Source organism: Neltuma alba, unplaced genomic scaffold, assembly GCF_004799145.2.
Source record: "Neltuma alba isolate B1F8T4 unplaced genomic scaffold, ASM479914v2 tig00013359_pilon, whole genome shotgun sequence".
NCBI lineage: Eukaryota > Viridiplantae > Streptophyta > Magnoliopsida > Fabales > Fabaceae > Neltuma > Neltuma alba.
The window spans coordinates 15,385-43,358 of NW_021637624.1; the positions used below are offsets into that span (position 1 = coordinate 15,385).

At 33.0% G+C, this 27,974-nt stretch overlaps 2 protein-coding genes and 1 pseudogene across 3 annotated transcripts; all 3 read left to right on the top strand.

Annotated features, from left to right (window-relative positions):
• The first annotated feature begins 8,130 nt into the window (after positions 1–8,130).
• LOC114736700 (glucosamine inositolphosphorylceramide transferase 1-like) lies at positions 8,131–13,188 on the top strand (annotated as a pseudogene).
• Positions 13,189–14,489: 1,301 nt separating this feature from the next.
• LOC114736701 (3-phosphoinositide-dependent protein kinase 2) lies at positions 14,490–21,126 on the top strand. 2 transcript variants are annotated; one of them, XM_028924572.1, is made up of 11 exons: positions 14,490–15,113; positions 16,678–16,858; positions 17,017–17,069; positions 17,859–17,960; positions 18,037–18,148; positions 18,228–18,306; positions 18,520–18,685; positions 19,476–19,610; positions 19,779–19,879; positions 20,181–20,394; positions 20,704–21,126. In XM_028924572.1, exons 1-11 carry the CDS (start codon positions 14,943–14,945, stop codon positions 20,785–20,787), a joined length of 1,398 nt encoding a protein of 465 aa, XP_028780405.1. In that variant the 5' UTR covers positions 14,490–14,942; the 3' UTR covers positions 20,788–21,126. The 2 variants fall into 2 exon arrangements, with proteins under 2 accessions (XP_028780405.1, XP_028780404.1); XM_028924571.1 differs by having other exon boundaries at positions 14,493–15,113; positions 20,181–20,403.
• Positions 21,127–21,960: 834 nt separating this feature from the next.
• On the top strand, positions 21,961–25,045 carry LOC114736702 (bark storage protein A-like). Its single transcript, XM_028924573.1, has 6 exons — positions 21,961–22,283; positions 22,388–22,455; positions 22,982–23,137; positions 23,246–23,449; positions 23,923–24,102; positions 24,788–25,045. Exons 1-6 carry the CDS (start codon positions 22,070–22,072, stop codon positions 25,043–25,045), a joined length of 1,080 nt encoding a protein of 359 aa, XP_028780406.1. The 5' UTR covers positions 21,961–22,069.
• Positions 25,046–27,974: the final 2,929 nt, after the last annotated feature.

Below are 27,974 nucleotides of genomic sequence, written 5' to 3' on the forward strand. Positions count from 1 at the left end.
AAATCTCAAAATTTCACCTTTTTATTTCAAAGAAAAAAAATTAAACCAAATCAAATTAACCTTGGACACAGAGACGAATATACAGGAGTAATTTCTGATTAGTTAATTTATGGCTGATGAATTATTGAATGAGCCAAATGGTCATGATCGTGTTTTTTAAGGTCAAATCACTTTTTGGATAGCAATAATTATATTATATAAGTCAGTGACTGATGATATAATCAAAGATTAATTGAGATTAAAAGGAAAAAAAATGAAAGGCGACAAAGTGGGAGTGGGGAAACAATATAATCCAAAATTAATTTCACGGTCTGAATTGAATTGAATTAAATTAAATTAAATTAATATCTCTCTAAAACAAACGACTCATTGACTCGGTTGTTGTTTTCAATGTCAAATTTTGGACTGCGTCTACGAAGCTTCTAGCTGCAACTCAAAACCTACGCATATTTGACCGTTAGCTTTAGGCCGTGTTTGGTTGCCCTGTTGTAAATCTATAACCAACTTTTTTTTTTGGGCTCAATTACATGTATACCCTTTCGTATGCTAAGTACAACTGAACAAGTTAGTTAAGAAGTTCGTTTTAATTCTAACCATAATATTCAATTCACTTTATCTCATCAATTGAGAATTAGTTTCCCTTGATTGCATATATTGAAATGGGGTTTTGATCAGTGAAAGAAGTTTGAAGGCTTCTAATAAATATGATTAAAACAATATTTTAAATAAATCAGCACATATTTATTATAAATAACTAACTTAATTAAATTTATTAATTATTATAAATTTTTCCTCTATTACTATTTATAAAATAAAGAAAGAATTTTTTTAAAATCTTATTTATAAGTTGCACCATTAAATTTTTTTTACATAAATGTATTATTTTATTCTTTATTTACTATTGTGCAGATTTTTTTAATATCTATATATAAGGGTACAGTTGAAAATTGTTAAATTTGAAATAAAATTTAATATTTTTCTTAAGTTTAAAACATGCTATGAATAACTTATAAATATCACTAAAGGAGTTGCTTAGTTATTTAACTCTTATACTTTATTTTTATAATTTTCTTAAAATAAAATTCATTGTTTATTAGTACTTTCGATCTTTAATATAAGCATTAATTGAATAATTTGAGTTGATTAAGAAAATTAATTAACTTAGTTATTTATTAAAAAAATAAGTGTTATTTTTCTTAAAATACCCTTACTAATCATATATATTAATTATGAAACATTTAATATGTTCAAGTATTATAAGAATTGTACTGGAAAAAATAGATAAATATAAAAGACAAAGTAAATTGAGATCTTATTTTAGAAACTGTGAAACAAGCTCTTATATTAAAGAGGAGAGGTAATCCTATTAATTTTATGTCCAATTTTATTATGTCATGACGCTGGGTTAATAAATTATTGATGTAGATTAATTGGATAAACATCTTCAGCAAAAAAATAGATAAACATGGAAATTTTTTATATACACACACACAGAGAAATTGATTGTTGAGTAATTAATCTATTATTTTGTAGAATAAATATTATGTTCTGATTTCTTTTTTTTAATAGTAAAGAATGTGCATGATCTTTGACACTTGTATTTTTAAAATCGAATACAGACCACATATTGTTTTTTTCCCTTCTCGTACGCCACGCATGCGAAAAAAAAATAACAAATAAATTCAGTGTTTTGGCACACGATAAGTCGTATTCTTCGGAATTATCGCATTGAGCCTTTCTAGAATCTGACCTTTTCAACATGTGAAAATTAATTTATACACTACGTTTTTATATGTAAATCACTTGTACACTATTATCCCATATATAAAAAATGCATTAAATTTTGGCCAAAAAAACATTAAATTGATAGAATTTTTTATATTTGCCGGCTGTGGAAGAAAATGTATTGAGAAAAAAATTATGTTGTACATTTTTTGTTGTATTTAATAGGGGTAAAGTTAAAAAAAAAAGTTATTAATTATTTACAAGTAACTTATATTTAGAAACAATTTTTTCCTGTAAATAACTTATATATATAACAGAGAGTGGTATTGTTTAAGAAAAATTTTCAATTAACATTATCCTAATGAAAAAAGAGAGATCGAAGCGGGGATTTTTTATATTGAAAAAAAAACTTTTCACATAACTCAACAACAAGAATAAAAATAAATGATTTTATAGTTCAAAACTAAAAGAATAATTGGGTGGAATGAAAAAGTTTGATTTCTCTTAAATAAGTCTAAAAACTTAAATCTTATGGATAAATATAAAAAAGAATGTTGGAATAATTGACCCCAGCTGCTGAGCCATGTCATGGTCAAATATATGTGAACAATAGTAGTCATATATTATACAGAAATGAAAATTCATGGGCAGTATGGGAAGGAAACGAAATTGTATTTTGTTTTTTGGAGCTGACGAACGGAAATTGAATTCGAATTTGAACAAGTCAATGTGAATTCCTTTAGAATGAAGAAACAGGATATTGAATTTGGAGATTCTACACCTGTAATAAATGTCAACATATTAATTGCTTACAACTAGCTAAGGGTCCCGCAATCTCTATATATATAAATATATGTGTGTGTGCGCGTGATTTTCTTAGCCAAACGCTTAATTAACCTTGTTTTCATTTAATTAAAATTTATGGTCTCGTCTAAACAGTCTAAACAATCTAGTAGTATACGACTCCATTTTTTATTATAAATCACTTGTATTCCAAACTCACAAACTAAAAAATACATTAAATTAACTGTTTTTTTTCATATTTATCCTTATTAAAAGTTGTGAGAGAGATAGAGAGAAGAAAGGGATGGATTGCATAGGAAATAAAAAGTTGTGAGAGAGATGGAGAGAGAGATTAATTAATTTTTTATTAAATTAATAGGGGTAAAATTGGAAAAGTATCATTAAATATTACAAGTGACTTATATTTTAAAACAAACTTTTGGGATACAAGTGACCTATAATAAGAAATAGAGTGGTATAATAGTACTCATTTTTTTTATTATTTTTGAAAATTTTCCTTCCTAATACATCATTCCCTATTTTTTCCTCACTTTTTTTTCTATCCAAATATGGCTTTAATAGTTCCATTATAAATATATATATATATATTTATATAGCCTTAAGCCCTTAACATGTTTTAGCAGAATCAGAAAACCTTAATAAATCTTTTAATAATTCTATCTTCAGATTTAATAACTCTTTAACTTTACATATGTTTAATATGCACTTCATCTCAAGAGTATAAAGTCTACAAATAATAAGTGAAGGTAAAAAAAATATATGATTTGATTTTTAAATATAAAAAAAAACCTCTATTTGTCTTGTAAATGAGACGAAGGCAGTAGTAATAAATATTAAATATAGGTCTCTTCCATCTCTTTCCATCGTTGTCCTTTGAGATTTTTCACGACACATAAAACGTATTAAGATTAATAATCGTAAGCTACCTTCACTAGATGGATCATTCGTAATTAATATTTTTATTATGCATAATCATATAATTAACAATTGACGCCTTAAATTACAAAGCCACTTTCATTGTAAATCCCGTTGTCTTGAACAGAATAGTGCAGGTTGTTTTTTTTATTCCTTGTCCTTTTTTTATCCCCCCCAATCTAATTGGTTGTTGAACAATTCACCTACCTAGTATCCTATCGACAAAACCAAGAAAATCACATTATTTTAAAAAACACATCTCATTATATTTAATCTTTTTGATAATGCCAAAGGTTTAAATTAAATCGAAGCGGCCTATGTGCTGCAAATCCTACCAAAGCAGGGTAGTAGACGATAATTTTGATATTCTTTTTTGTCATAACTCTTTCTTTTCTTTTCAGCAATGTTTTTTTTTTGGTAATAATTCACATATTTATTATTACTGTTACTACTACTACAACAATTTTATGCCTAACAAAGTCTTACAAAATGTTTAATGTCATTTGGGTTATAACATACGGATCATTATTAATTTTACTTTTTCACTTAGCTACTTGGTATTTAATATCAACAAATCAAATTTAGAGACGACGGATTTAAATAGGTTCTCACCACCCAACATTTGAGGTCTTGTTTAAAGAATATTTGGTTAATATAATTTTTAGTCTCTTAAGTTTGCTCTCATTCTGGTTTTGGTCCCTCAAATTTCAAACCATAGGTTTTGATCCTTCTAGGGGCAAAATGATCCAAGTTTTTATTGGATTGTAGGGACTAATATTTTAAATGAAAAGAAACTTGAGGGATCAAAACCTATAATTTAAAATTTGAGAGACCGAAACCAAAATGAGAGTAAATTTGAAGGACCAAAGTTTATATTAACCCAAGAATATTTAATCATTTCATTTAATCAGCACAGCCAACATTGTAAGTTTTCTCACTCTCTCTGTTTTTTTTTTTGGCCAACAAACCAACATTGTAACTTGTAGTAGTAGTAATAACAACAATAGTTAAAAAAATACTACTCCTGGTCAAAATTCAATTGATTAATTTAAAAAGATTAATAGAATTACTAAATTATTTAATTATAATATATGTTATATGATCTTTTTAAAATGGTTAGTGGATCATAAAATTATATGTCAATTTATAAGTAAAACAAATTAAATTAAAAAAATATAAATGATTTAAAATAATTGAGTAACTTTTTTAAATTTTTTTAAATTAATTAAGTGGTTTTGGAATAAAGAGAAAGCCACGTGAGGAGTTTATTTTCGTGTCTTTGGCATTATATATTTTTGAAGGGGACAAAAGGGTAAAGTCAAGCCTGGCGAGCCAGCCAGCCGTCTCTTTGGTCCAATGCTGAATTATATGCCCCATTCCTTCCGTTATCATACACATTCATCACGGGTCAACCTATCCCATTTTTTTTATATTTTATTTTTATTATCATCACCAAGCTATCTTATAAATATATTATGAATGGACCCATTTTGAATCCTGAAACGGGGGCTTTTCATCAATTTGTATTTCATTGAGCCTCTAAAATCTAAATTCACACAAATATTTTTATTAACGAAATTATTGAACGGTCAAAACAGCTGGTGGCCTCGACAGCAACTCCAATCGTCACGCTTAAATGATGCCCTGAATTAGAGCTCAATATTAGCATATTTGTGTGCGTGTCCTTTAAATTATATTAAATAAAAAATTTCTTGAATGTTTTATTTTAATTTGTGTTTAAATATCAATTTGTAAGAGGATGATATCATGGGAAAGAAAATGTTTATTTATTTGATATGACCGTTTTCCTCTTTTTCTAATTGTTAAAGTATACATTTGGTCCTTTAACTTTATGTAAGGTTTCAATTTGGCCCCTTAGCTTTAAAAAGTATAATTTTAGTCATTTAACCCTGAAATTGTTAGTTTTAAATGATATTTTTTGTGACAATCATAATTGTTTTAAATATTAAATTTAATAATATTTTATCAGCATTCAAGAGCTTAATATCATTATTTTTTGTTAACATTTTTAGGGTTAGAGAACTAAAAATTTACTTTTTAAAGTTAAAGAATCAAAATAAAACTTTGTATAAAGTTAAAAGACTAAAAGTATACTTTAACTTTTTCTAATATAAATATATGATCAAGCCTGCAGCCGTTTGAGCAGAACATAGGGTCCATGAACATTCTTTCTTTGACCACGATTTTGAGAATTCAGTTCATTGAATGATATTAGTTTTTTATTAAAAAAATAAAAAATTGTACAGCAAGTAATCAAAAATTCAATATTCATATAATTTTATATTCTATTATAAAATGCATAATAAATTACTACACTAATTACAATATCGTGTAATAGAACTTGTATAATTTATAAGATATAAGTAATGAAAATTATTTTTGAAATTTCACATGCTATGTTTTTGCAAAATAAAAATTACGTATTATATACAAAAAAGAACATGATGATTAGCATTGAAATATTCATATCAAGAACCATCGAACCTTCCTTCGATTTCAACCCTAAGCACAAAAAGTTGAATCTTTTTTCAATTTCAATGAGCGAAGCCCAACAAATAACGAATCGCCGTCATGTTTTCTTCTCTAAGTTTTTTTTTTGACCGGAATTTTCTTCTCTAAGTTGAAAGAAATTTAATAGCGCTCTTTTTTCCATTTCACATTTGACAAATAATCAAATTTCGTGGCCTATATATCAATTAAAAAAATCTAACTTTTATTTTCTTATTCTTTTTAGTTAATTTGATTTAATGAATTTGGATTCCATTAACTAAGGTTTCCTTCATAATTGAGCCTCAATTAAAAATGTTAAGCAGCAAATTAGGTTATATCTAATGAAATAGGCTAATCTTTTATAACATGACAAATTAGTGTGAATTCTTGTCAGGAGAAATATTCATATTTAATATTTGATAATGATTTGAACAGACCTCTAATAAGAAATTATCAATGCCCAGTAAAAAAAAAAACCATTATCAGATCATGGTGTTGAGATAAAAACTTTTATTTATTTCTTTTTGAAAAAACAAATTTGTTACTCCCTTTTCCATTCCATTAGATGACAATATGATAACTTATTTCTTAAGAATGCGGCTAAAAAAAAAAAAAAAAGTAACACATATTAATTCTTCATGCAAGTTTCATCTAGATTTCCCAAATTGATGGGACACGGCAAAATTCATTTGTACTTTCGAAAGTATAATTCTCATGTACAAAATAGAAAATGTGGTGAGTGGTGACTGACAATACAAACACTTTTTTTTTTTTATCCTATTGTTAACATAAAATGAAAGGTCCAAATTGAAGTTTCCATTTTCCTTGTCCGATAAAAGTAACTAAAGCTTATAATTTATTAGGAAAACCCCAACCAATGAATGACTCATGATTTAAAAAAAGGAAAATCGAAATTAAATTTGTCAAAAAGGTCAAAACTTTATTGATCATTTTTATAGCTATCCTAGAGGTTTTTAATGAATAAGAAAGAGACTTAAAACTTGCTGCCCAAGAAACCTTTTAAAAGAGAGTAATAAACTTGATCATTTCAAACTCAGCATTTAATTTCTAGGATATTCTAATATCATGTCTTTTGGCCGCTGATTTTACTATTACGCGTAGAAACATGGAGAGAGTGCAAAATATATATCTTTATTTTTTTTTTTTTACAATAATGAGGAAAACATTAATAATATGAGATTATAAGCGGGTTCAAACCTACAATCATATGCTTGTTTGTAAGGAAGCTTTCATACCACATGCGGCAATATCATTGGTGATGAAAATAAATATCTAAGAGCTCAAATCCTCTTCATTAAAACTGTAACTTCCTCCAATATGTTACGAGAGCCATATGATTAATTTATAAAATTAATTACTTATTAAAAATTAGGTTATTTTTCTAAAATATTCTTTTAATCACTCGTGTTAGAATTACCTTTTGACAGAAACTCTTTTCATGTGTGAAATCAATATGAATAATTTAAAAAATTATAAATTTATGAGATACATTAAATTAAAATATTGTATTCAGAATAAAAATAAACTTTTTAATTTGTTTTTACATTTAATATAAATTGATAAAAATAATTATATTATTCCGGAATCAAGCGTATCCAATCAGTCAGAAGAAAAGTAGTCAAAATATTTGCGGCATAATGCATCTTCGTGGCAATAGCAAGCAGCCAGGCTCTTTCCAACTTGGAAAAATAAAGCCAGTGGACCCCACGCTTTTTCCACTTCAATTCAAAAAACCAATTTGAATCCGTCCAAACACTGCCCTCCAGACCCGACGGCCCCGCCCTCCCCACCTCTTCAGAGTCTTCCCTCTCTTTCCCACCTCCTTATTTTTATTTCATTTTTTTTTAAATTTTCCCCTCAAAATAAAAAAAAAGAAGAAATAAAACAACTTTGAAGTTTCAGAACACCTACATTTCCAAAATATACAACACACGCGTCCTCCCTCCTTCTCTTGCCACGTCAGACTCCGCTGATTACTTGGCTCCCACTCAGAGCGAGTACCGCTTAATTCCCCCCTCGCGCGAGTATGCTTCATTTCATCACTTTATAAATTTAAACTGAATTTTCTTTTCAGGCCGCGGAACCGTGTGTGTGCATATATACATATATATGTATATGTCCGGGCTGAGATAGACGAGAGCTTCATTCAGTTTTCAGACAATTTTCCATCCATAGCCCTCAGAATCCCGCAATTTACGAACGTGTCCCGTCAACTTCATTTTAGAGAGAGAGAGAGAATAAAGAGAGAGGACCCAGAAAAACAGTCTCAGAGAGAGAATTAGTAGACTTGAAGGAGACTCACTGGAAAAATGCCGGAAACTGATGGGGTTCACGGCGGCGCTGCCGCGGTGTTGTGAGATTTCTTGTTAGAGTTGGCTGCTTCAAACACCTGCTCCGGTGACGGCTACATGGGTTCCGGCCAGATTAGCGGTGGTGTTAGCAATGGTGGCGGTAACGGTAGTTGCTGTGATATGAGCCTTAAGTGCTGGTGTAGGTGGAGATTAGAGCACCAGCACTACTACAACCGCTTGTTTTCCTCTGGTTTCGTTTTCTTCTTTGGTTGTTTGCTTTTGTTCGGATCGATTGCAACCTTCTATGCTTGGCTTGCTTTCTCTCCTCCAGTTCGCACGAGCCTCTCCTTATACGGTTGTCAGGAAGACAATGAGGGTTCTTGGTCTATTGGGGTTTTTTATGGCGATTCTCCCTTCTCGCTAAAACCCATTGAAACTGTAAGTCTGTTTTTTTTCTCTTTCCTCTTCTTCTTCTTCTTCCCTCCCTATCTCCTCTCAGTTTTGCCCCACTTTTTCCTCCGGCTTCTTTCCATGCACCCCAGTATTAATTTCCTCATAAATGCCGTGTGTGAAATAATAATTGTACTTGTGAAAGAAATCTTGGCAAGCGATTCTGTCTTCTTCTGCTTGTTTTGTTTTTCGCTTTTCTTTTGTGAACTATGGATCATGGTTTTATAAGACCCTCTCTTGTTTGGTTTTCACTTTCCGGTCTGCTCTTCATTCATCCTTATGTTGTTTTGCGATCACACAGAATAAATTTCAATTGGAATTTTCTTAGTCATGTGAGATTGCTGAATTAATAAGTATTATATGGATAAGATAGTCCCGAATCTTTGCAGGCGAATGTGTGGAAAGACGAAAGTGCAGCTTGGCCAGTAGCCAACCCAGTGGTGACGTGTGCTTCCGCTTCGGATGCTGGTTTCCCCAGTAATTTTGTTGCCGACCCTTTTCTTTTTATACAGGTAACATATTTTTGAACTGTTGATTCCTTTCTCTAGTTTCTGATTCCGAGAAAAAAGATATAGACGTTTGCTTCTCTATTTTTTATGCCTCCTGTACATACCAGCGGAATAGTATTCTATGCCTCTGGTTGTGTTTGCCAAGTGAGTGTTTCGGGGCAATCAATAATCTTCATTATCTACAAGGCAAAATTTAGATTTTATAAACAAAGTGAGGCATCATATATTGTACTATCGTTATTTCTTCCAATTCGCTTATCTCTTTCTGGGGGACGATTTCTGGCAGCTTCAATATTGTTCTCTTCCCTTGGTTTTGTCTGTATTTTACTCTGCTAAACTCCTACAACTTAGAGATTTAGATGGTCGCTACTTAAGGGAAATCTATTACCATGGGTTAACGATAAGTTGTTTTTTTTTTTTTTTTGACGTAGTTTAAGTTCAGTCTTGTCAGAATACTCTGTATTTGTTCTTTGTTCTGATTTATGCGTATCAGAAACGAGAAAGGCTCTTAAACTTGAGATTAATTATTACTTGCTGGCATAGAATGAGGCTTTTTAGATTGAGAGCAGTGACCCTTCATAAATTTATATCTGATATTTTCACAGTTTTTTAGCTATAGAAACTCAGTGAAGCCTGGAATTTTTAGTGGGATCACTGGGTTTCCTGGCTCCTGTAATCCTTATCTTAGGAAGCTAAGCGAGAAGATAATTTTATATTTGAAGCTTTGAAAGTTTAATGATGATAGCGCTGCAAAAAGATGAAGCAGATAGTAATATGTGGTTAAAGTGCTTCTTTAGGAGGTTGAATAATCATACAAGTGGTCATTTGATTTAGAATGTTTGTCTTGGGTATCTTTTTTGATTCTGGGGAGATTATGATAGATGACCAGAGTATTGCTATTTACTGGGGAACAAACTTGGTCTGGTTTTGACAAAAGTAGTAGGACCCTTTTATCTTTTGCGAAGTGCTCATGTATGTTTACTCCCTGAACAAAAATTCTGAAAAGGAGGAAAGAAAGAAATCCTTAATTAAAGTTCTTCTTTATCATCTTTGGTTGGATGACATCTAAATTTCTTTTTCCCTTTTTGTTCTTTACTGCTTTCCACTGTTAATCAACACTTATCTGCTACCTAACTATTAGTTTATAAGTAATCTGCTACTGTACTTTATAACAAATTCCGGCATCATTAAGTCTGCAACTGAGATACTAGTACGTGTCATTCAAGATTTCATTTTTGAATGACTAATAAGTTTGTTAGATGGTTTCCACTCGTATTTAAATTATTTCATTATATAAAGATGTTCAAATTTAAATTATTTCATTATATAAAGACGATAAGTTTTTGTACATGAATTTGGCTGTGAAATCCTAATGATAATTAGTTGTTATTTCATTTGTGAGGTTTTTAGGGCCGTGAATTCTCTTGTACCTTAGTGGATAATATCCATGAGTTTGGCCACTTACACTGGTATTACATTTCAGGATGATACCTTTTACCTGTTCTATGAGACTAAGAATTCAATCACTATGAAAGGCGATATTGGTGTGGCAAAAAGTACTGACAAAGGAGCAACATGGCAACAGTTGGGCATTGCTTTGAATGAGGACTGGCATCTTTCTTTCCCATTTGTATTTGAGCATCTTGGCCAGGTAAACCTCAATATACTACTACTTAAATTTACATAGTATTTGAGCATCCATGGTAACTGCAGCTTCTGTTGTTTCTGGGACCCTTAACTTCTGGTTAGGCAAATAAAACAATGAAAGTTAATATTATTTTAATTAAATTAATCTGCAAAATTTGCACTTGCTGGAAGATTTGAACTACATGAAATACTCTAGAAATCAGATTTACAGCATTAACTTTTGGAGTCATGTGTTTTTAGTTAATGCCTCAGAAAAGTTGGTTCTGGGAAAAATAGTGCGTATCAAGGTTCATATGTTTTCTGTTATGCATTCTTCAGCATTGAGGTTCATTCACTTCATTAGAGAGCCATTTGAGTTCATAATAATTGTAAGCTTCATTTGTTCTTTTATTTTCAGATATACATGATGCCTGAAAGCAGTAAAAAAGGAGAATTGCGTCTCTATAAAGCAATTAAATTCCCTTTGCAGTGGACATTAGAAAAGGTCATGATAAAAAAGCCGCTAGTTGATTCCTTAATCATCAAATATGATGGAAGGTATTGGCTGTTTGGCTCAGATCATAGTGGTTTTGGCTCCATGAAAAATGGTCGGTTGGAGATTTGGTATAGCAGTTCACCTCTTGGTCCTTGGAAACCTCATAAGAAAAACCCCATATATAATGTGAACAAGAGCCTTGGTGCTCGCAATGGAGGCAGACCATTTTTATATGAAGGGAATATTTATCGTATTGGTCAGGACTGTGGTGAAACATATGGGAGACGGGTGCGTGTCTTTAAGATAGAAGTTCTTACCCCAGAAGAATACAAAGAAACTGAAGTACCATTGGGTTTTGCTGAGCCTAGCAAGGGTCGAAATGCTTGGAATGGTGCTCGGTACCATCACCTGGATGCACAACAGTTGCCATCTGGTGGTTGGGTTGCAGTTATGGATGGGGATCGTGTTCCTTCTGGTGATCCAGTTCAGCGTTTCATTCTTGGTTGCGCTTCAGTTACAGTTGCCGGTATTCTCATTGTGGTACTGGGGGTGTTACTGGGATTCGTGAACTGTATTGTTCCTCTCAACTGGACTGTGCATAGCTCTGGAAAGAGGTATTTTGCTTCCTTGGCTTGGGAAAGATCAAACTTATTCTCTTGTAAAGTTAGACGGTTCTGTAGCCGCTTGAACAGAGCTCCAGCATTTCTACGAAGCAAGATAAAGCATAATGCTTGTGCTAGGAGGTTGATTCTCATCACAATATTTGCAGTTGGTGTTGGATTAATGTGTGTCGGGGTTAGAAATATCTATGGGGGAAATGGTTCAGAAGAACCTTACCCTGTGGAAGGACACTACTCACAGTTCACATTATTAACAATGACCTATGAGGCTCGTCTCTGGAACTTGAAAATGTATGTGAAGCATTACTCAAGATGCTCCTCTGTGCGAGAGATTGTTGTGGTGTGGAACAAAGGAGTCCCTCCCAAACCAACTGATCTGGACTCTGCAGTCCCAGTAAGAATCCGTGTAGAGGAAAAGAATTCACTCAATAATCGGTTCAAGGTCGATCCATTGATAACAACACGAGCTGTTCTCGAGCTCGATGATGACATTATGATGACATGTGATGATGTGGAGCGAGGTTTCAAGGTTTGGAGACAGCACCCAGATCGAATCGTGGGGTTCTATCCTAGGCTCATTGATGGGAGCCCGCTGAAATACCGGGCAGAAAAGTATGCTCGGATGCATAAAGGGTACAACATGATTCTCACTGGTGCAGCATTCATAGATTCTCAGGTGGCTTTCAAGAGGTACTGGAGTGATGAAGCCAAGGAAGGGAGAGAAATGGTAGACAAATCCTTTAACTGTGAAGATGTGCTTCTGAACTACCTGTATGCAAATGCAAGCTCATCTAGGACTGTGGATTATGTTAAACCAGCTTGGGCAATTGACACATCGAAGTTTTCTGGTGCAGCAATAAGTGGGAACACAAAAATGCATTACCATCTAAGAACTCAGTGCCTTGTGAAATTACAGAGATGTATGGAACTTTGGCTGGTCGTAAGTGGGGATTTGACAGCAGAAAAGATGGTTGGGATGTATAGAAACGGTAATAGGAAAGAGGGTTTTTTCTTTTTAATCCAAAGGTAGGACCTTTTTACCAACTTTTGTATTTTTAAATTTTGTTCTGGTACAAGTTTGTCCATACTTTTCCACCCCCACAGAAAATTTATGTGGGGAGATTTTAAATAGATTCCCGACAAATTGTAAATTAGCATGTAATGGCATTTTTGTGTCTTAGTTGTTAAATTATATTGGCTGTGATTTTGTTGTCTTCAAATTTGCCATTTTTCTCATTATTTTAATATTTACTTATCATTTGATATTTTAAATTTTATATATACAATATATGTCAATCCAATACGAAAATAACTCATAATTTTACTATCATAGAATGAAGTAGGCGAAAGGAAAGGTGGAATCTGTAGAAGTTAGTAAAAAATGAGCTAAAGTAAACGATTTCTGCATGGAGTCGTGTGCGAAACAATGAAACATGATTGTTAGTGCCCATGTCACTTTTGATTATGTCACAACTAACAATTTAATCGTTAAAAAAATATGTATAAAAAGCATTCAAAACACATTTTAATGAATAAGTGATTATGAACAAATATTTTGTTATAATCTTAAAGAAATCATTTAAACACTTCATGCGTAAAAAGTTTAATTGTTTTTTACTTTTGATGTGTTATAAACAAGTTGATAGTCACTTTTGATTTATATAATGACAATCATAATATGTGTGTATATATATATTAAAAATAATAAATGATACTATTCATAAGTTATGAATAATATTCTAATATTCTATATTGAAAAAAATTTATGACTTATTCTAATAAAAAGATTTAAGCACGAGGTCTTCAGTTTGATTTTATTTGAATAAAAAATGTTTTTGAAAGAGTTATTATCAATTAAATCTAATAATGTTTAAATCTAATTCAATAACAATTGATAGCATATAATTGTATGGAGAAGACTTCTTTTTATAAATTTTGAAAACATTGAAATGATATAACATTTTGATAGATGGAACAGCTATCAAAATCAATTATCATAATTTGCTTAAATTTAAAACATAAAAAGTTCTCATTTTTACGATAGCCAAAAAAAAGAAAGAAAGAAAGTTATCATTTGAATGATTATAGTCCGAGAATTAACAAATTCGACTCCGCATTGTTCACAAAATTTTTGGTCTTTTTTTTTTAATATCCGATTACTCGATAATTTCCACAATAATGGGATATATTTTATTTTGATAACTCCATATATATATATATGTCAACTTTGTAAAAGGACAAGACAGCTAAATTTCCTTAATCTAATTATAAATTGATCACAAGGAGGGGAAAAGTTCAGAAAATTTGAAACAAAAATCGAATTAATTAATAGATCGACATAGATATATAGAGTCAGACTTCTCGCAGGGTTTCAGTATCAAAAGAAAGAGGAAACAGGTATCGTACTGCAGTTTCCAAAAAAAGGAATTTGACAAAATCCGTTGTAATTTCTAACTACATGCAAGACGCTAGGCGTCTAATCATGCGCAACTTCCATTCCCATTTTAGGCATTTGATAGAGAAAGCTTGAATGATCCCCATCATTCATTTTCATGTGCCATTTTCACTCTCACTCTCCTCTTCTTCGATCTCCATGCCTTCCTCTCCTCCGTCCTCGAACTCACACACACTCACAATACACTCTCTCTCTCTTCTCCCTTCAATCCATTTCCTTGGCATCACTTTTTAGGGTTTTGAAATTGGAAGAAAGCTAAAGCTGATCACTTTCAGATTGTGCACGCATACCCATATAGGCATATGCTGTACCCCTAATCAGAAAGAATCACCTAACCTTTTCTTTTTATCAGGGAATATCAGAGAATGATTGCTTTCATCCAAAGCGGCAATGGGTTTGTCCCAGTAGTGTAATTGACCATTCTGAGCTCTCCTCCCGAGGCTCTTAAGGAGAGATGATAATGGGGTTGTAAAGGGAGAATTTTGGTATAAGAATGTAGAGGAACTTTGCTGGAGTGCGATGTTGGCTATGGAGAAGGATTTTGATTCTAAGTTGAGGATTCAGGAGAATTCGTCTGCTGATGGCAATGTGCAGAGATCTAAGAGCTTTGCCTTCAGAGCCCCTCAGGAGAATTTCACCATACAGGACTTTGAATTGGGAAAGATCTATGGTGTTGGCTCTTATTCTAAGGTTTTTCGTGTTTAATTGCTGCTGTTGGTTTGCCTTTGCAGTTTTGATTGATACGCCTTTTATACCTTACCATCTGATAAGGCGTGCATATGCTCCATATTTCTTGAAGCTGTCAAATTTTTCAGGAATCTGAGTTTACCACTGCTAAACTATTCCTGGTGCTTCACTTAATAGTTGAATGTGGTTTTAAATTTTTATCATAGATTCTTTTTTTTATTATCTGAACATTATCGTTCATTTTACATAATAATATATATATTTGCGTTTGTGTGTCAATTACCCTTTGATCAAAAGCTTAAATTGTCACTGAAAGCTTCAAATAGTTTTATCAGTATGTTTCATATGCCTGTTATCATTGTGTTGTGAAAGCCTTTGGGATTTGAAATGTGGACCACTCACATGCTCGCAGCCCAACATAAAATGTTTTACAATGATTAGGACTACAGGGTAGCAAGGTCATATTCTTGCTCTGAACTATGAGGAGAATTATTTCATCTCAAAGCATTAGAAGGCCAAACTGTTTTATTACTTAATATCTCTGATGCATATCTGTGCTTGTCAAAGAATATTTTCACTAACACTGTCGTGTGTGTGTTTGCCGTGCCCTTCAGAATGTTAATGTTATGCTTATGTTTGTGTATGTCCTGTATCTTATGTGCTGTATAGCTCAATTATTGATTAAGGTGAAAGAAAAGATGAATTGAAATAGTGTTTCATTTGTTTGGGTGGAGGCAACTGTTGACAGATTGGGGGTTCACAGCATTCATAAACCCCTGTTATGATCAAAATATGACACTTGGGCTTTATGATGGATGAAGGAAATAGAGTTGCCGCTTCCTATTAGTTATAATTATTGGCTTAACCGTAAGTGCTTTATTCCGACAAATAAACAAAATTCAATTAATATCAAATGATAATATATTTAGGCTTGGAATCTCAGTTGTGAAGGAAGGAAGTGTAGTGTAGATTGCGGCATTCATATTGGTTATCATGTTTGTAAACCATAATTTCGAGACAAGCTTGGAGAATATTGAAGGGGCTACTCATGGAAGCAGGTTGAAGAATTCTTGAAGTTGTGTGAGTGATTCAGCACATTAGATGACATGGCCAAAGGGAGAAACTATAGCAGTGTTGAGGGGCTGTTCATGGGAAGCATGCCAAAGTATTCTGAGACTTTGGTGACCATCTATGTTTGGTGACCATTATGACTTCGAGGATAAAGTATTCTGTTATCCGCTAGGACAATCACCTCTTGCCTTTTTTCAGAGATTATGATATTCTTTTTTAGTGATTATGATATCACTTATCCAGGGACTGGAATATGAGTCTTGTATTTCGTCTTGCTACTTTTGTTAAATTTTCCTGATCATATAGTTCAGTGATCTCTGTAACTATAAATTTCAATCCGTTGTATACAAATATTGCTTGTTATCTTATTTCAAAACTTAATTATCTGGATCTTTTGTGATTTAATTGAGTAAATTCACCATTTCTTTTAAACTTTTACCACATATTTTGTTTTAATTTTTTTTTTGTTTTTTGTTTTTTTTTTTTTGTGTATTAGGTTGTGAGGGCAAAGAAGAAGGACACAGGAGTTGTGTATGCATTGAAAATCATGGATAAAAAATTTATTACTAAAGAGAATAAAACAGCTTATGTGAAGTTGGAGCGCATAGTGCTTGATCAATTGGACCATCCTGGCATTGTGCGCCTATTTTTCACATTTCAAGACACATTTTCCATTTGTAGGTATTCTTAGGCTGTGTTTCTCTAAATAATTTCATTCAATGCTGTTCCTCCTCTATCTTCTTTCATTTCAATATGCTTTAGCTTCCCACCCATTTTGATCTATTAATCAATGTTGTATCTTTTTCTTGTGATCTTTTCTTTTTCAAACTTGAAGACATGGCACTTGAGTCCTGTGAAGGTGGAGAACTTTTTGATCAAATAACCCGGGTAAGCTAATATGAGACTTGAAGACATGAGATCCACACGCTGGAATCCAATTAATTTGATTGGTACTGGTTTAGAAGGACCCAGATTTAGTGCTGTAGAAGTTGGGTCTTATTTGTTATGGCCTTTTATAATCTGCATCTGGAAAAAAGTACTGGAAGCGGTTTATTATAATATTTTTCAAGAGTTGAGATAAATTACTATTCTCTTTTTCAATAAATTATTTGTACATGTTAGTGAACATTTCAAAATAAACGCTGACAATTGACCCCAACTGAAACCAATAACACCTTTATTCTTAAGTATATGTGGATGGTGAGCAATATGGTATTGATTTCTTTTTATTTATGTAAAAAATATGTTCTCTGTCACAGATCTTTGCAAAGGATTTTTTTTTTTTTACTGTTTTTGCTTCTCGTTTTTTGTCCAGAGAAGCATTATTTACATATTTCACTGTTGTCTCTCTGTTTCCCCCTTCCTCTTTTGGAAAAAGCTGTCTGGCCCCTTTTTGACTACTCCTTTTTTGGGGGGGGGGGTGTCGTAGGCCGTGTGTTGAGAGGTTTTGAACATTTGGTACTTCATTTCACTCTTATGGCTTAGTTTATCCAAGGCCAACACGTTTGACATTTCATATTGATATTTTTGAAATTGTTGGTCCTTCTTTTAAAAATATTGTATTTTCTTTTTTCTACCCTTAGATTTTTGGAAGCTGTTGCTATCTGTGTGGTTCGTATCTATTTGCCAACTTGTTACTTGCTATCTACTAGCTTCTGCCTGATTTCCTGTGTGCAGAAAGGTCGTCTATCCGAGGATGAAGCACGGTTCTATGCAGCTGAAGTTGTGGATGCCCTTGAATATATACATAGTTTGGGATTGATACATCGTGATATTAAGGTAGTTCTGTGCTATGAATGTATTGCTTCAGCATTTCATATGGGTATGTTAAAAGATCACATTCCTTACGTTGCAGCCAGAGAACTTGTTACTTACGGCTGAAGGACATATTAAAATCGCTGATTTTGGGAGTGTGAAGCCTATGCAGGACAGCCGCATTACAGTCCTTCCAAATGCAGCAGCATCAGGTAAAATCAGGAGTAATGTGGAAGCTGCTTTGTTATGTTTATCATTATTCATGTGTGTGATCTTGGTTTTTTCCCCTAGATGATAAAGCCTGCACATTTGTGGGGACAGCTGCTTATGTCCCTCCAGAGGTTCTTAATTCTTCTCCAGCAACTTTTGGGTACGGACTTGATTGTATGTTGTTTTGATGGCGTTTTTACGTTATTTATAGATTTCATTGTCTTTTTTGAGTTAACGATTATTTCCAACCCTTCAGTTGCCAAGGAGAGCTTTCGCACTGAGTAACTTCATTATTTTTTGTTCCGTGCCTGGCTACCACATAATACTCTTCTATTTTCTCCTTTGTTTTATTTCTTTCAATATTTTACCACAGAAATGACCTCTGGGCTCTCGGTTGCACATTATATCAAATGCTTTCTGGAACTTCTCCATTTAAAGATGCTAGTGAATGGCTTATTTTCCAAAGAATTATAGCCAGAGATCTTCGATTTCCAGATTACTTTTCTGAGCAAGCAATTGACCTCATTGACCGTTTACTGGTTAGTATTTTTGGATTTTGCATGCAGAAGGCCCTGCTTGTTCTATCCACATTTCTGATTTTATGTTTCTGCTCTTTGATAATGAGAAACTAAAGGCATTTTCCCTTTGTAATGCCATGATGGCAATGCTAGCTATAAAGAATTTTCGCATGGAGCTAGCTGCTTCGCCTCTTGGGTCTTCTTGATTCGTGTCTTTTTTCCTTTTTTACCTTTCTGTTGCTTTGTCTTCAAGCCTCGGCTTGTCTTTTCTTCCCAAAAAAAAAAAAAAAGCTATAAAGAATTTTCCCTTTGTTAATTTGAAGGCAACAACAGATAAAAATCAAGCTTCGTGGGGGCGGGGGATGGGGTTTGGGCTTTAGAGTGAAAAACAAAAGAGAGACTTGGGAGATCAGTCCCCAAGTATGGCTTTTATGAGTTAAAGAGCTGGAATGCTGGATACTTGATGTCCCTTCTATTTCAAAACCGATATATACCTTTTGTAAAAAAGTTGAATTCATGTTGCTTCTAAGTCTTGGTTTCGACGGAAAAAAAAGCTACTTCTAAAATTATCCTATGCATCCAGTAATAGATTCTGATCTTAGCCAATTAGAAAATTGTCAAAGCCACTCGAGATCTTTATATTTCTAAAGTGATTTCTCATAGTAAGAGAAGATTGTATAATTCAAGCATTACTCAGCTATGGGAAGAGTAATTTACCCTATAATTAAGCATGATTTAAATTGCTACGCTCTGTGTATTTCATTCATTTGTAATAATATGTATTTAAAACAGTAATGCAACTATGGTACAGGATTTAAATCCAATGAGGAGACCAGGTGCTGGACCTGATGGATATGGAGTTCTCAAAATGCATCCTTTTTTCAAGGGAGTAAACTGGAAAAACATAAGGGACCAAAGCCCCCCAAAACTTGCTCCAGAAGCAGGGGTATAATTCTCATTCTGTTTTTAAATGTTACTCATGCCGAATAGGCAATTTTCCCTTTTTCTCCACTTTCTTTAGGGACGAATGTAAAAGGTGTTTCTAGCGTCATCATCTCATTCTCACTATTAGGGTCAATCTCTTGAGCATCATGATTCCCCATTTGATCCTCAGGATGGTTCTACTAAACCTGATGGAAATACCAGTGCTGCTACTTCTGATGGGACTGCTCATGTGACCAGGCTAGCTTCAATTGATTCTTTCGATTCAAAATGGTAAATTATTATCTTCCATTGTTTGTGTGAAGACCATATACTGTGTCATCCATGACTCACTGAAGCACAAAAGTTAACATCATGTGACAGAGGTCTCAATATGTTCCTTTAAGATTGTAAAACGTTAATGGTGCCATGTTATCCTTTATCTTGGACTTGTAAATGAAGGAATTTATACACACTGTAATTTCATTTCGCCCTCATTTAGCTTTTGATATTAATTAATTTGGTTGTTTTTTTGGTTAATCTGTGCATTTTATGTATAAACTAAAAATCAAAATTAGTGCTTCTTATCTTACAGGCAACAATTTTTGGAACCTGGGGAAACTGTTCTTATGATCTCAAATGTGAAGAAATTACAGAAACTAACAAGCAAGAAGGTGCAGCTCATCCTTACAAACAAGCCAAAGTTGATCTACGTTGACCCATCAAAACTGATTGTAAAGGGAAATATGTTATGGTCTGATAATCCAAGTGAACTTTCAGTCCAAGTGACTAGTCCTTCACATTTTAAGATTTGCACAGTAAGTTGCTGTTATCTTTATTTATCTTGTTATAAGATTTTTGTTTATAGTTACAGCAAGCTGTATGTATTGATGGTAAAAAGAAGACCCCATATCCGTCATTACCATGGATAGTATTTAAGTAAATATTTGATTTGAAATTTAATATATATGCATGAAATGTAAGGAGCTGTAATGCTACTTGCTTAGTTGTTTTCTAGGGCTTTCCCCGAACTTGCAATGTCCTTGTTAGATTTCTTTTATACCTCTTGATATTTTGATGATTTATGATTTGTGATTTCTCTTAAATAAACAATGCAGCCAAAGAAAGTAATGTCATTGGAGGATGCAAAACAAAGAGCATGGCAGTGGAAGAAGGCAATTGAAGGGCTTCAAAACCGATGAAACTCACTGTTTCTGACAACAGTATTTTCAGTGTCTTGTTACTGTTCAGGATGAGGGGACTAATCAATTTAGAACCCTCTGATACGTATTCATCAACAGAAAATGAAGTTACAGATTAGCTTTCCGAAACTGGTTCAAGCTAATTTCTCACAACTTGAGCTTATGATTACTTACCCAGCCCCTTTCATGCTTCTATGGGATGACATGTATAATGTGAAAAACAACAACGCTAGGCTATGTTAAGAGGTTGGAATCATTTATTTGTATTAAAGAACTTCAAAAGTCATAAACGTATACCATGAATTGAAAGATGATACAAGTTTTGCTTTTTATATTGTATGAATTTCTCCATTTCTTTCTGCTCAAAACCCATGTCAGACGCTGAAATTTCAACTCTAATTTCTCCAGAACTGTTGAAATTACTCACTAGATTTTGCCCTCGGAAAATTGCAGATATGTTGATGTAGGTAAGATATCTGGCAATTCCATAGTATTGTTTAGGTATTCTTCTTCTTCTTTTTTTTGACCAGCATTGTTTTAGGTAATCAATGGAAGTTTATGTGAGAGGATGATGAGAAATAGTGCTGCAAGCTGTATTTGTTTCTTCTGCTGCGAAAATTTTGTCCCAAAAGAACAAAAAACTCCATCATATAAAAATAATTTTAATTGACAATAATGTGAGTGTATAATGTATGCAAATATAATCTGACATTCAGGGAACAAAGGGCCAGTTATATGGGGCTCACTTTCTGATGAGTGAATGAGAGATTTTAATTCATGGGCCCCATTGTTATCCGTTTATCTATCTCTCTCACGTGCCCAAAAATCAAACTTTCAACAGACTGTCAACTTCTTCCGCCCACCCCCCTCCCAACAAAACAACAAAAAAGGATTATTGACTTCTGATCAATGGATTCAGTTAAAAGGCTCTTTAAATATAAATCACTAGTAAACTCCAGTTACCATCAATGCCTTATAAGACGTTGAAAATTTCCATAAATTCATTGGATTTTTAACTTCTAAGAAACGAAAGCCCTCATTTTTATCGGGGTTTGACTTACAGGTAATACTGTTCCATAACCAGATACCAGTTTGACAGAGAACGTTGAGTGGGCTGGCAGGCACACGCAGTCCATAAAACACGAACAACATAACCATGTGTAAGCAGACATCTGTGTTGAAAACAATTGTGTCTGCTATGTTCATGTATTTTCTATAAACTGTATCCATTTACCAATATTTTTAGCTTCTTATTGCTAGTTAAATTCACTCTTCAATAAGCATGGCTGCAAGAGTTTTGATGATTATGTTGCTGAGTTTGACAGCAGCATTTGCAGAACCATTAAGCAGAAGAAGGGCAATGCAAGTGATACAGGAAGTGAAGCAGAAAGGGCCATATTTTGGTATCATCGCTGCCTACCCACCTGAGGAGATTGCATTTTTTGCTTCCAAGGCATTTGAACCCGATCCAAATCACCCTTTTGTGGAACTCTCAGGTTCTTCTTCTATAAAACTGAGATCCCATTATTTTTATAAACATGTTTTTATGTAGTTAAGAAGCTTAGATTCGGGATAGTTGTGTTGAAAATGGTGGTTGCAGGGAGGCTATACAGGGTCGGGAAGGTCTTTGATAAGAAAGTCATCTTTGTGAGGTGTGGAGTAGGAATGGTATGTATACGCATGAATGCTTCTTCATCAGTTCTTTCTCGTGTGCGATTAATATTATCTTTACTTACAAGTCTGATGATATACACATATCCACGCACAAAAGCATGAGAAATTTTAAATTTCAGAGGATTAATTTGTTTTATTATTTGAAATTTTTTCTCCTATTTTAAGGGGTGAAGCAGAAAGGTAACTCAGTCTATTTTTGTGAAACACACGTGTAGAGATAGTACCGGCCATTCTCTCTCTCTCTCTCTCTACTTCATACCTTGAATACTTAGTCCATGTTTGGCTAACCACTCCAAAATCACTTTTTTAAGCAAAATCAAGGTTTTGTGTGATTTCATCCAAACACTAAAAAAAAAGTCAACGAGTGATTAATGAACTAGAAACCATGGTTTGAGGAGAAGTTGGATTGATCAGCTTTTGAGAAAATCTATTCTCCAAAATCATTGAGTTTCTTCTTCTCATTTTGATTTTGGAATATTTTTTAAACTAAAAAATGAGGTTGATGTTGGCTCTATTACAGCTGAACGCAGCAGCAGTGGCACAACAAATGATTGATGTGTTAGACGTAGTTGGGATACTGCATTTTGGAATTGCTGGAAGTGCGAATGACTCCATTTCCTTTGGGGATGTCACCATTCCCAAACAGTTTGTTCATACTGGCCTATGGGACTGGCTGGTACTTCAATTTTCTTTCTGTAAAACTTGTCAATCTTTCAAGTACCTAACGCTTTGCAAATAGTACTAAAGAAACTCTTGAATTTATGTTTGTGTTTGATAATGGCAGAAGCCGAATGGGACACTTGAAAGTAGTGACTTTGCTCACTTGGATTTTGGTAACTTCGATGTTCCAAAAGGCAACAATTTGTTGGGACGTGTTGGCTACAGTTCTGAAGAATTCTTTTCTGTCACTGGAAAACCCAACTTAGCACAGCGTTTGATCTGGGCTAAAGTTACTTCTCAATGGCTTCAACTTGCTGCTACTTTGGAGGTTAGAACAAAACATGATGCTACTCACTGTCAAGAACTTGGCCATATATACGCCAATACACCATAAGGACGCCAGTTCAAATTTCCTAAATGCAATAGCTAGACAAGTAATTTACATAACTTAAAATAATTAGTCAAGTTAGTTATATGTAAAAAATATATGTTAATTCTCCTAAAGTACTTTTTTTAATTATTTATGTTAGAAAATACTCACTTGATGGGAAACTCTCTTAATATGTGCAATCAATATGGAGAGTTTAGGGTGAAAAAATGATAAATTTGAGAGACAAAGTGGATTGAAATCTTATTATAGTCAAAACAAACTCTTTTATACAAATTCTTACATTTAGGACTAGAAGGATTACTGTGTATCCGTAACATACTACCTTTACGAGTCTCATTACCCTTTTCAATCCTCTTGATAACAGATGCATACGGAAGTGAGAAACTGATAGCTCGTGTAATTTGTGACAGGGAATACAGCTAGAACGTTGTATAAACTCGAGCTTTTGTCTTCCGCATAGTACCAAGTTAGTGGTTGGTGTGAATGGCACATCAGCCGACATATATGTCGACAATGAAGCTTACAGAGATTTCCTGTTCCAAACATTTCAAGTTTCTTCTGTTGATATGGAGAGTTTCGCCATAGTCATGGTCAGTATTCTTCACCACTTTCATCCCCTTCAATCTTCATGCATATGCATACATAATAAACTTTTCAAACACATGCATATATTTGACGCGGGAGAACTCACACACACACTGCCTCTGGTCTTAAATATAGGAGCTAGTTAACTAATTTGATGAGACTAAAAAAATAAGTTTAGTTAGTTATTTGTAATAAATATGTATTGTCTTTTTTAAAATGTTTTTGCTAATCAAGTGTATTGGCTAGAACTATTATTATGAGAAGGATTACCTTGGAAAAAATCAACAGATATGAGAGACAAAGCAAGTTGAGGTTTTATATTTAGGACCAAAATAAAAGTCAAACAAGGTCTTATATTAAGAACTGGAGGTTGTGTGTGTGTGTAACGTAATAGTGCACAAGACTCCTACCAAGTAGAGGGTCTAGAAAGGGATGGATGTACACAGCCTTACTCTTGCAAGTAAGCAAAGAAGCTATGTTTAGGATTTGAACCTTTGACCTTGCATAGCAGCAATATTACAGTTGCTCCCAAACTCACCCCCTGATATATATAATTGTTGGTGAATATAAATACTTTAAAATAATTTAGTAACTTTCTTAGTTTTCACAAATTAGTTAGTTGGGTCTTATATTAAGGACTTGGGATAGTATATAATTATTAGAGAATATAATGAATGTGTTTGATTGCAGACAAGCTTGTCGAATGGGATTCCAGTGGTAGTGATAAGAGGAATATCAGATATGGCGGGAAAGAGCGGAGAAGAAGCCATTGACACATTTGGAGCTCTTGCTGCTACCAATGCAGTCACAGTTTTGCTTCGCCTTCTCAACATTTTGCCTTCCTCACTTCATCATTACATTTCATTTTTTAACTTCTTCCAACAACAGTCTACTTCTTTCATCACTTTGATCTTACTGTTGTTCTTTCTTTTTTATCCGCAAATATAAATGCAGGATGATAAATAAATTTTATCCCATCATTTTATTTTTCTAAAAAAATTATTTATTTTTAATTTGTGACAACCTACATATGCCATCACCCACAATCGTTGTAATTAATAGATTATGTGCATAATGACTATTATTTATGATTGAAAAAACTATAAGTACTCAATGTAAAATTTCTTTTACAAAAACCTGATTAAAAATCATGAAACTGTAAGGACTAACAAGTTTGTTTTTTCTTAAAATTTCAAAGATCAATTGCATTTTATCATACAGTCAATGATAAATTGCAAAATGTAAGTGTGGAGTGCTGTATTTGCATCAAGTTTTCGGATCTTATATATTAATAGTTGGAAAATTAATGACAAATTGCGATTTGCTAGTGTCAAATTTTGAAAACTCAACATGAAACTCTCATACTGATATGTATAGGTTAAATTTTTTTATGGTAAAAGTTAGAACATCAGTTGCAAATGTTTTTTCCATATAAGCGAAAAGCCAGTGTGAAATTTTTAAAGGTATATGATGCAATAATTTGACACTTATCCTCTGTAATAACTTACAACTGTTTTTGAATTTGGTAAGAACATTTTATTAAAAAGGAATAATTATGTAATTTCATAGGATTGACATTAATGATCAAAATAAACTTTAATTGATCCATGTGACCATATGTGAGAAAGATGCCAGATATTATTGTATGTGTCATTTGAATCACGAGGGCGGTTGCCTCTGTCATTTATACTGCAAATGTACGTTAAAGCAAAATATATTGAAGCATTTATAGTATTCAAAATATATCTCATTTTTCTATTTCAAATATTGTTAATTATAATAAATTTCCTCTGTCAGTGTAATTTTAGCTTTTCTTTTATCCTTCATGAGAGACTTGTTTCCCTCACCAAGTGATAGACAAGTAAAAACTTTGAAACAGTAAAAAATAATTTTCTTTTTACATAATACTTCCTCTATATCACTTAATATAATATTAATAAACACATTTACGTTGATAGACAAACAAAAAAAGATAAAAATATATCACTTTAAAATCTGTTTTTGCTTTTCATTCTATCTTCCCTCAATTATACTCCCTCCGGTTCATAAGGAGTGCATTTTTAACATATCAAAAGTGTAATGGGTACTTTAGATTTTTTTTCATAGGGAGTACTTTTAAAAACATGCATTAATTATACTTAGAAATCTATGGTGAAGGTTTGAAGTTTGGATACTATACAATGATGAATAGTTGGGGCAGCATGATTAAAATTAGATTTTATACAATTAAATATATTTACACACATCAACTTATCAATGCTCTAAGTTTTGAGTCTAGGATCTCATCTAAACATAGTGAAGTTAGTAAGCTTTGAGTTTAAAACCTTATTTACACATGATAAGTGGTACTGCTATTAGGATAATTTGCTGATATGATTGAACATATATCTTAAGCTAATTTTATAGAGTATTTCTTTCGATCCTAAATATAAGACTCTTTTTGTAATGTAATTACTATTGGGATAATTTGTTGATATGATTGAACATATATCTTAAGCTAATTTTATAGAGTACTTCTTTCCATCCTAAATATAAGACTTTTTTTGTAGTGTAATTTATACTATAAAAATGGTTTTATATTTAGGACAGGAGGAGTATTAATTTTCATATGATATCTGATATTCAATGGCATCGGATGGCACGCAAGCATGATTGAAGTATCTATAATCTCTTCTACCAAAGACAGTATTATCTTGAATTGTGATTATTTAACCATCCATGCTTGTGGAAACACCTAACATTAAAATTTAAAATTTAATTTTATTCAGACTGTAGGACACAGCAACTTGCTTAAAAAGATATTGGTTTGTGAGCAAGTGGGGAGATGCGATATACCAATCTGAAGAAAAGCTTAAATATATATATACATGGGAAAATGTGCAACATGTGGTCAATAATTGAATCCCAACAATCACGTAATAATACCGAACAGATCAGTAAAGAATAATAAAAGTAAAATAATATTATATATCGAGATAAATTAATTAAAGAGTAGGGACCATAATTATAAAAGATAGTGAGAGAGAGGAAGGATATTAAGAAAGATTACTATGATATTTTAGAAAAAACATGTCATATTTCTTATAATTAACTAACTTACCTAACTTCTTTAATCTAATTAAGTTAGTTAAATATATCTTATATTAAGGATTGAAGAAATATATATTTAATGATAAGGGGGCGTATGTTTTTATTGGAAACAATCATCTGTTAAATACTAAATGTGAACAAATTTTTTAATAGAGATTCATATTTTAATTTGTCAGAACTAGCTTTTTTCATTATTAGACTCAACCCTTATTAGTCATACACATGCACACAAAAATGGGTTTGCCTGACATGTATCAATGGCATTATGGCCAAAAAAAAGTAGCAATTCGGATATGAAAATCCACATCTGATAATAGCAACAACGTGATGGAACGCTCTCTCTCCACCAAGCTTCAGGAAAAAGAAGACACCCCTCCCTCCGCATCCAGATGACAATCGATCGACGAAGAAAGTGAAAATACGTAATGGACTCCCTCATGAAGAATCCGATATTCTCTCCTATGACCCTATCTCACCATCTGATGAAGAAATGTCTGTCAGAGGAAGCAAACGAGGACCAGCAGACTAACGACTTGAATATGGATGCCACCGACCCACCTGAGCAACCAGTGCCTTCCTTCAGGGACATGCTACTCAACCAGGGCCACGAGCCAGGGATGAGGAAGAAGATCTCGCACTCCACGAAGGGGACATCACTGTCAACAAAGCAGGTCCCTTTCCATCCATTCATTTCTCAGCAAGGGTCCACAAGATACTAGATGACAGCATGAAATTTGCGGTTGTGGTTAAAATGCTTGGGTCGCAACATCAGATATAATGATCTCCG

Coding starts and splice junctions, on each gene's coding strand:
- LOC114736701 (XM_028924571.1), top strand. CDS start 14,943: ATGTTGGCTATGGAGAAGGATTTTGATTCTAAGTTGAGGATTCAGGAG. Junction 17,961..18,036: donor TGATACATCGTGATATTAAG/GTAGTTCTGTGC, acceptor CTTACGTTGCAG/CCAGAGAACTTGTTACTTAC. Junction 19,880..20,180: donor GATTCTTTCGATTCAAAATG/GTAAATTATTAT, acceptor CTTATCTTACAG/GCAACAATTTTTGGAACCTG.
- LOC114736702 (XM_028924573.1), top strand. CDS start 22,070: ATGGCTGCAAGAGTTTTGATGATTATGTTGCTGAGTTTGACAGCAGCA. Junction 23,138..23,245: donor CTGGCCTATGGGACTGGCTG/GTACTTCAATTT, acceptor TGATAATGGCAG/AAGCCGAATGGGACACTTGA. Junction 23,450..23,922: donor AACTTGCTGCTACTTTGGAG/GTTAGAACAAAA, acceptor AATTTGTGACAG/GGAATACAGCTAGAACGTTG.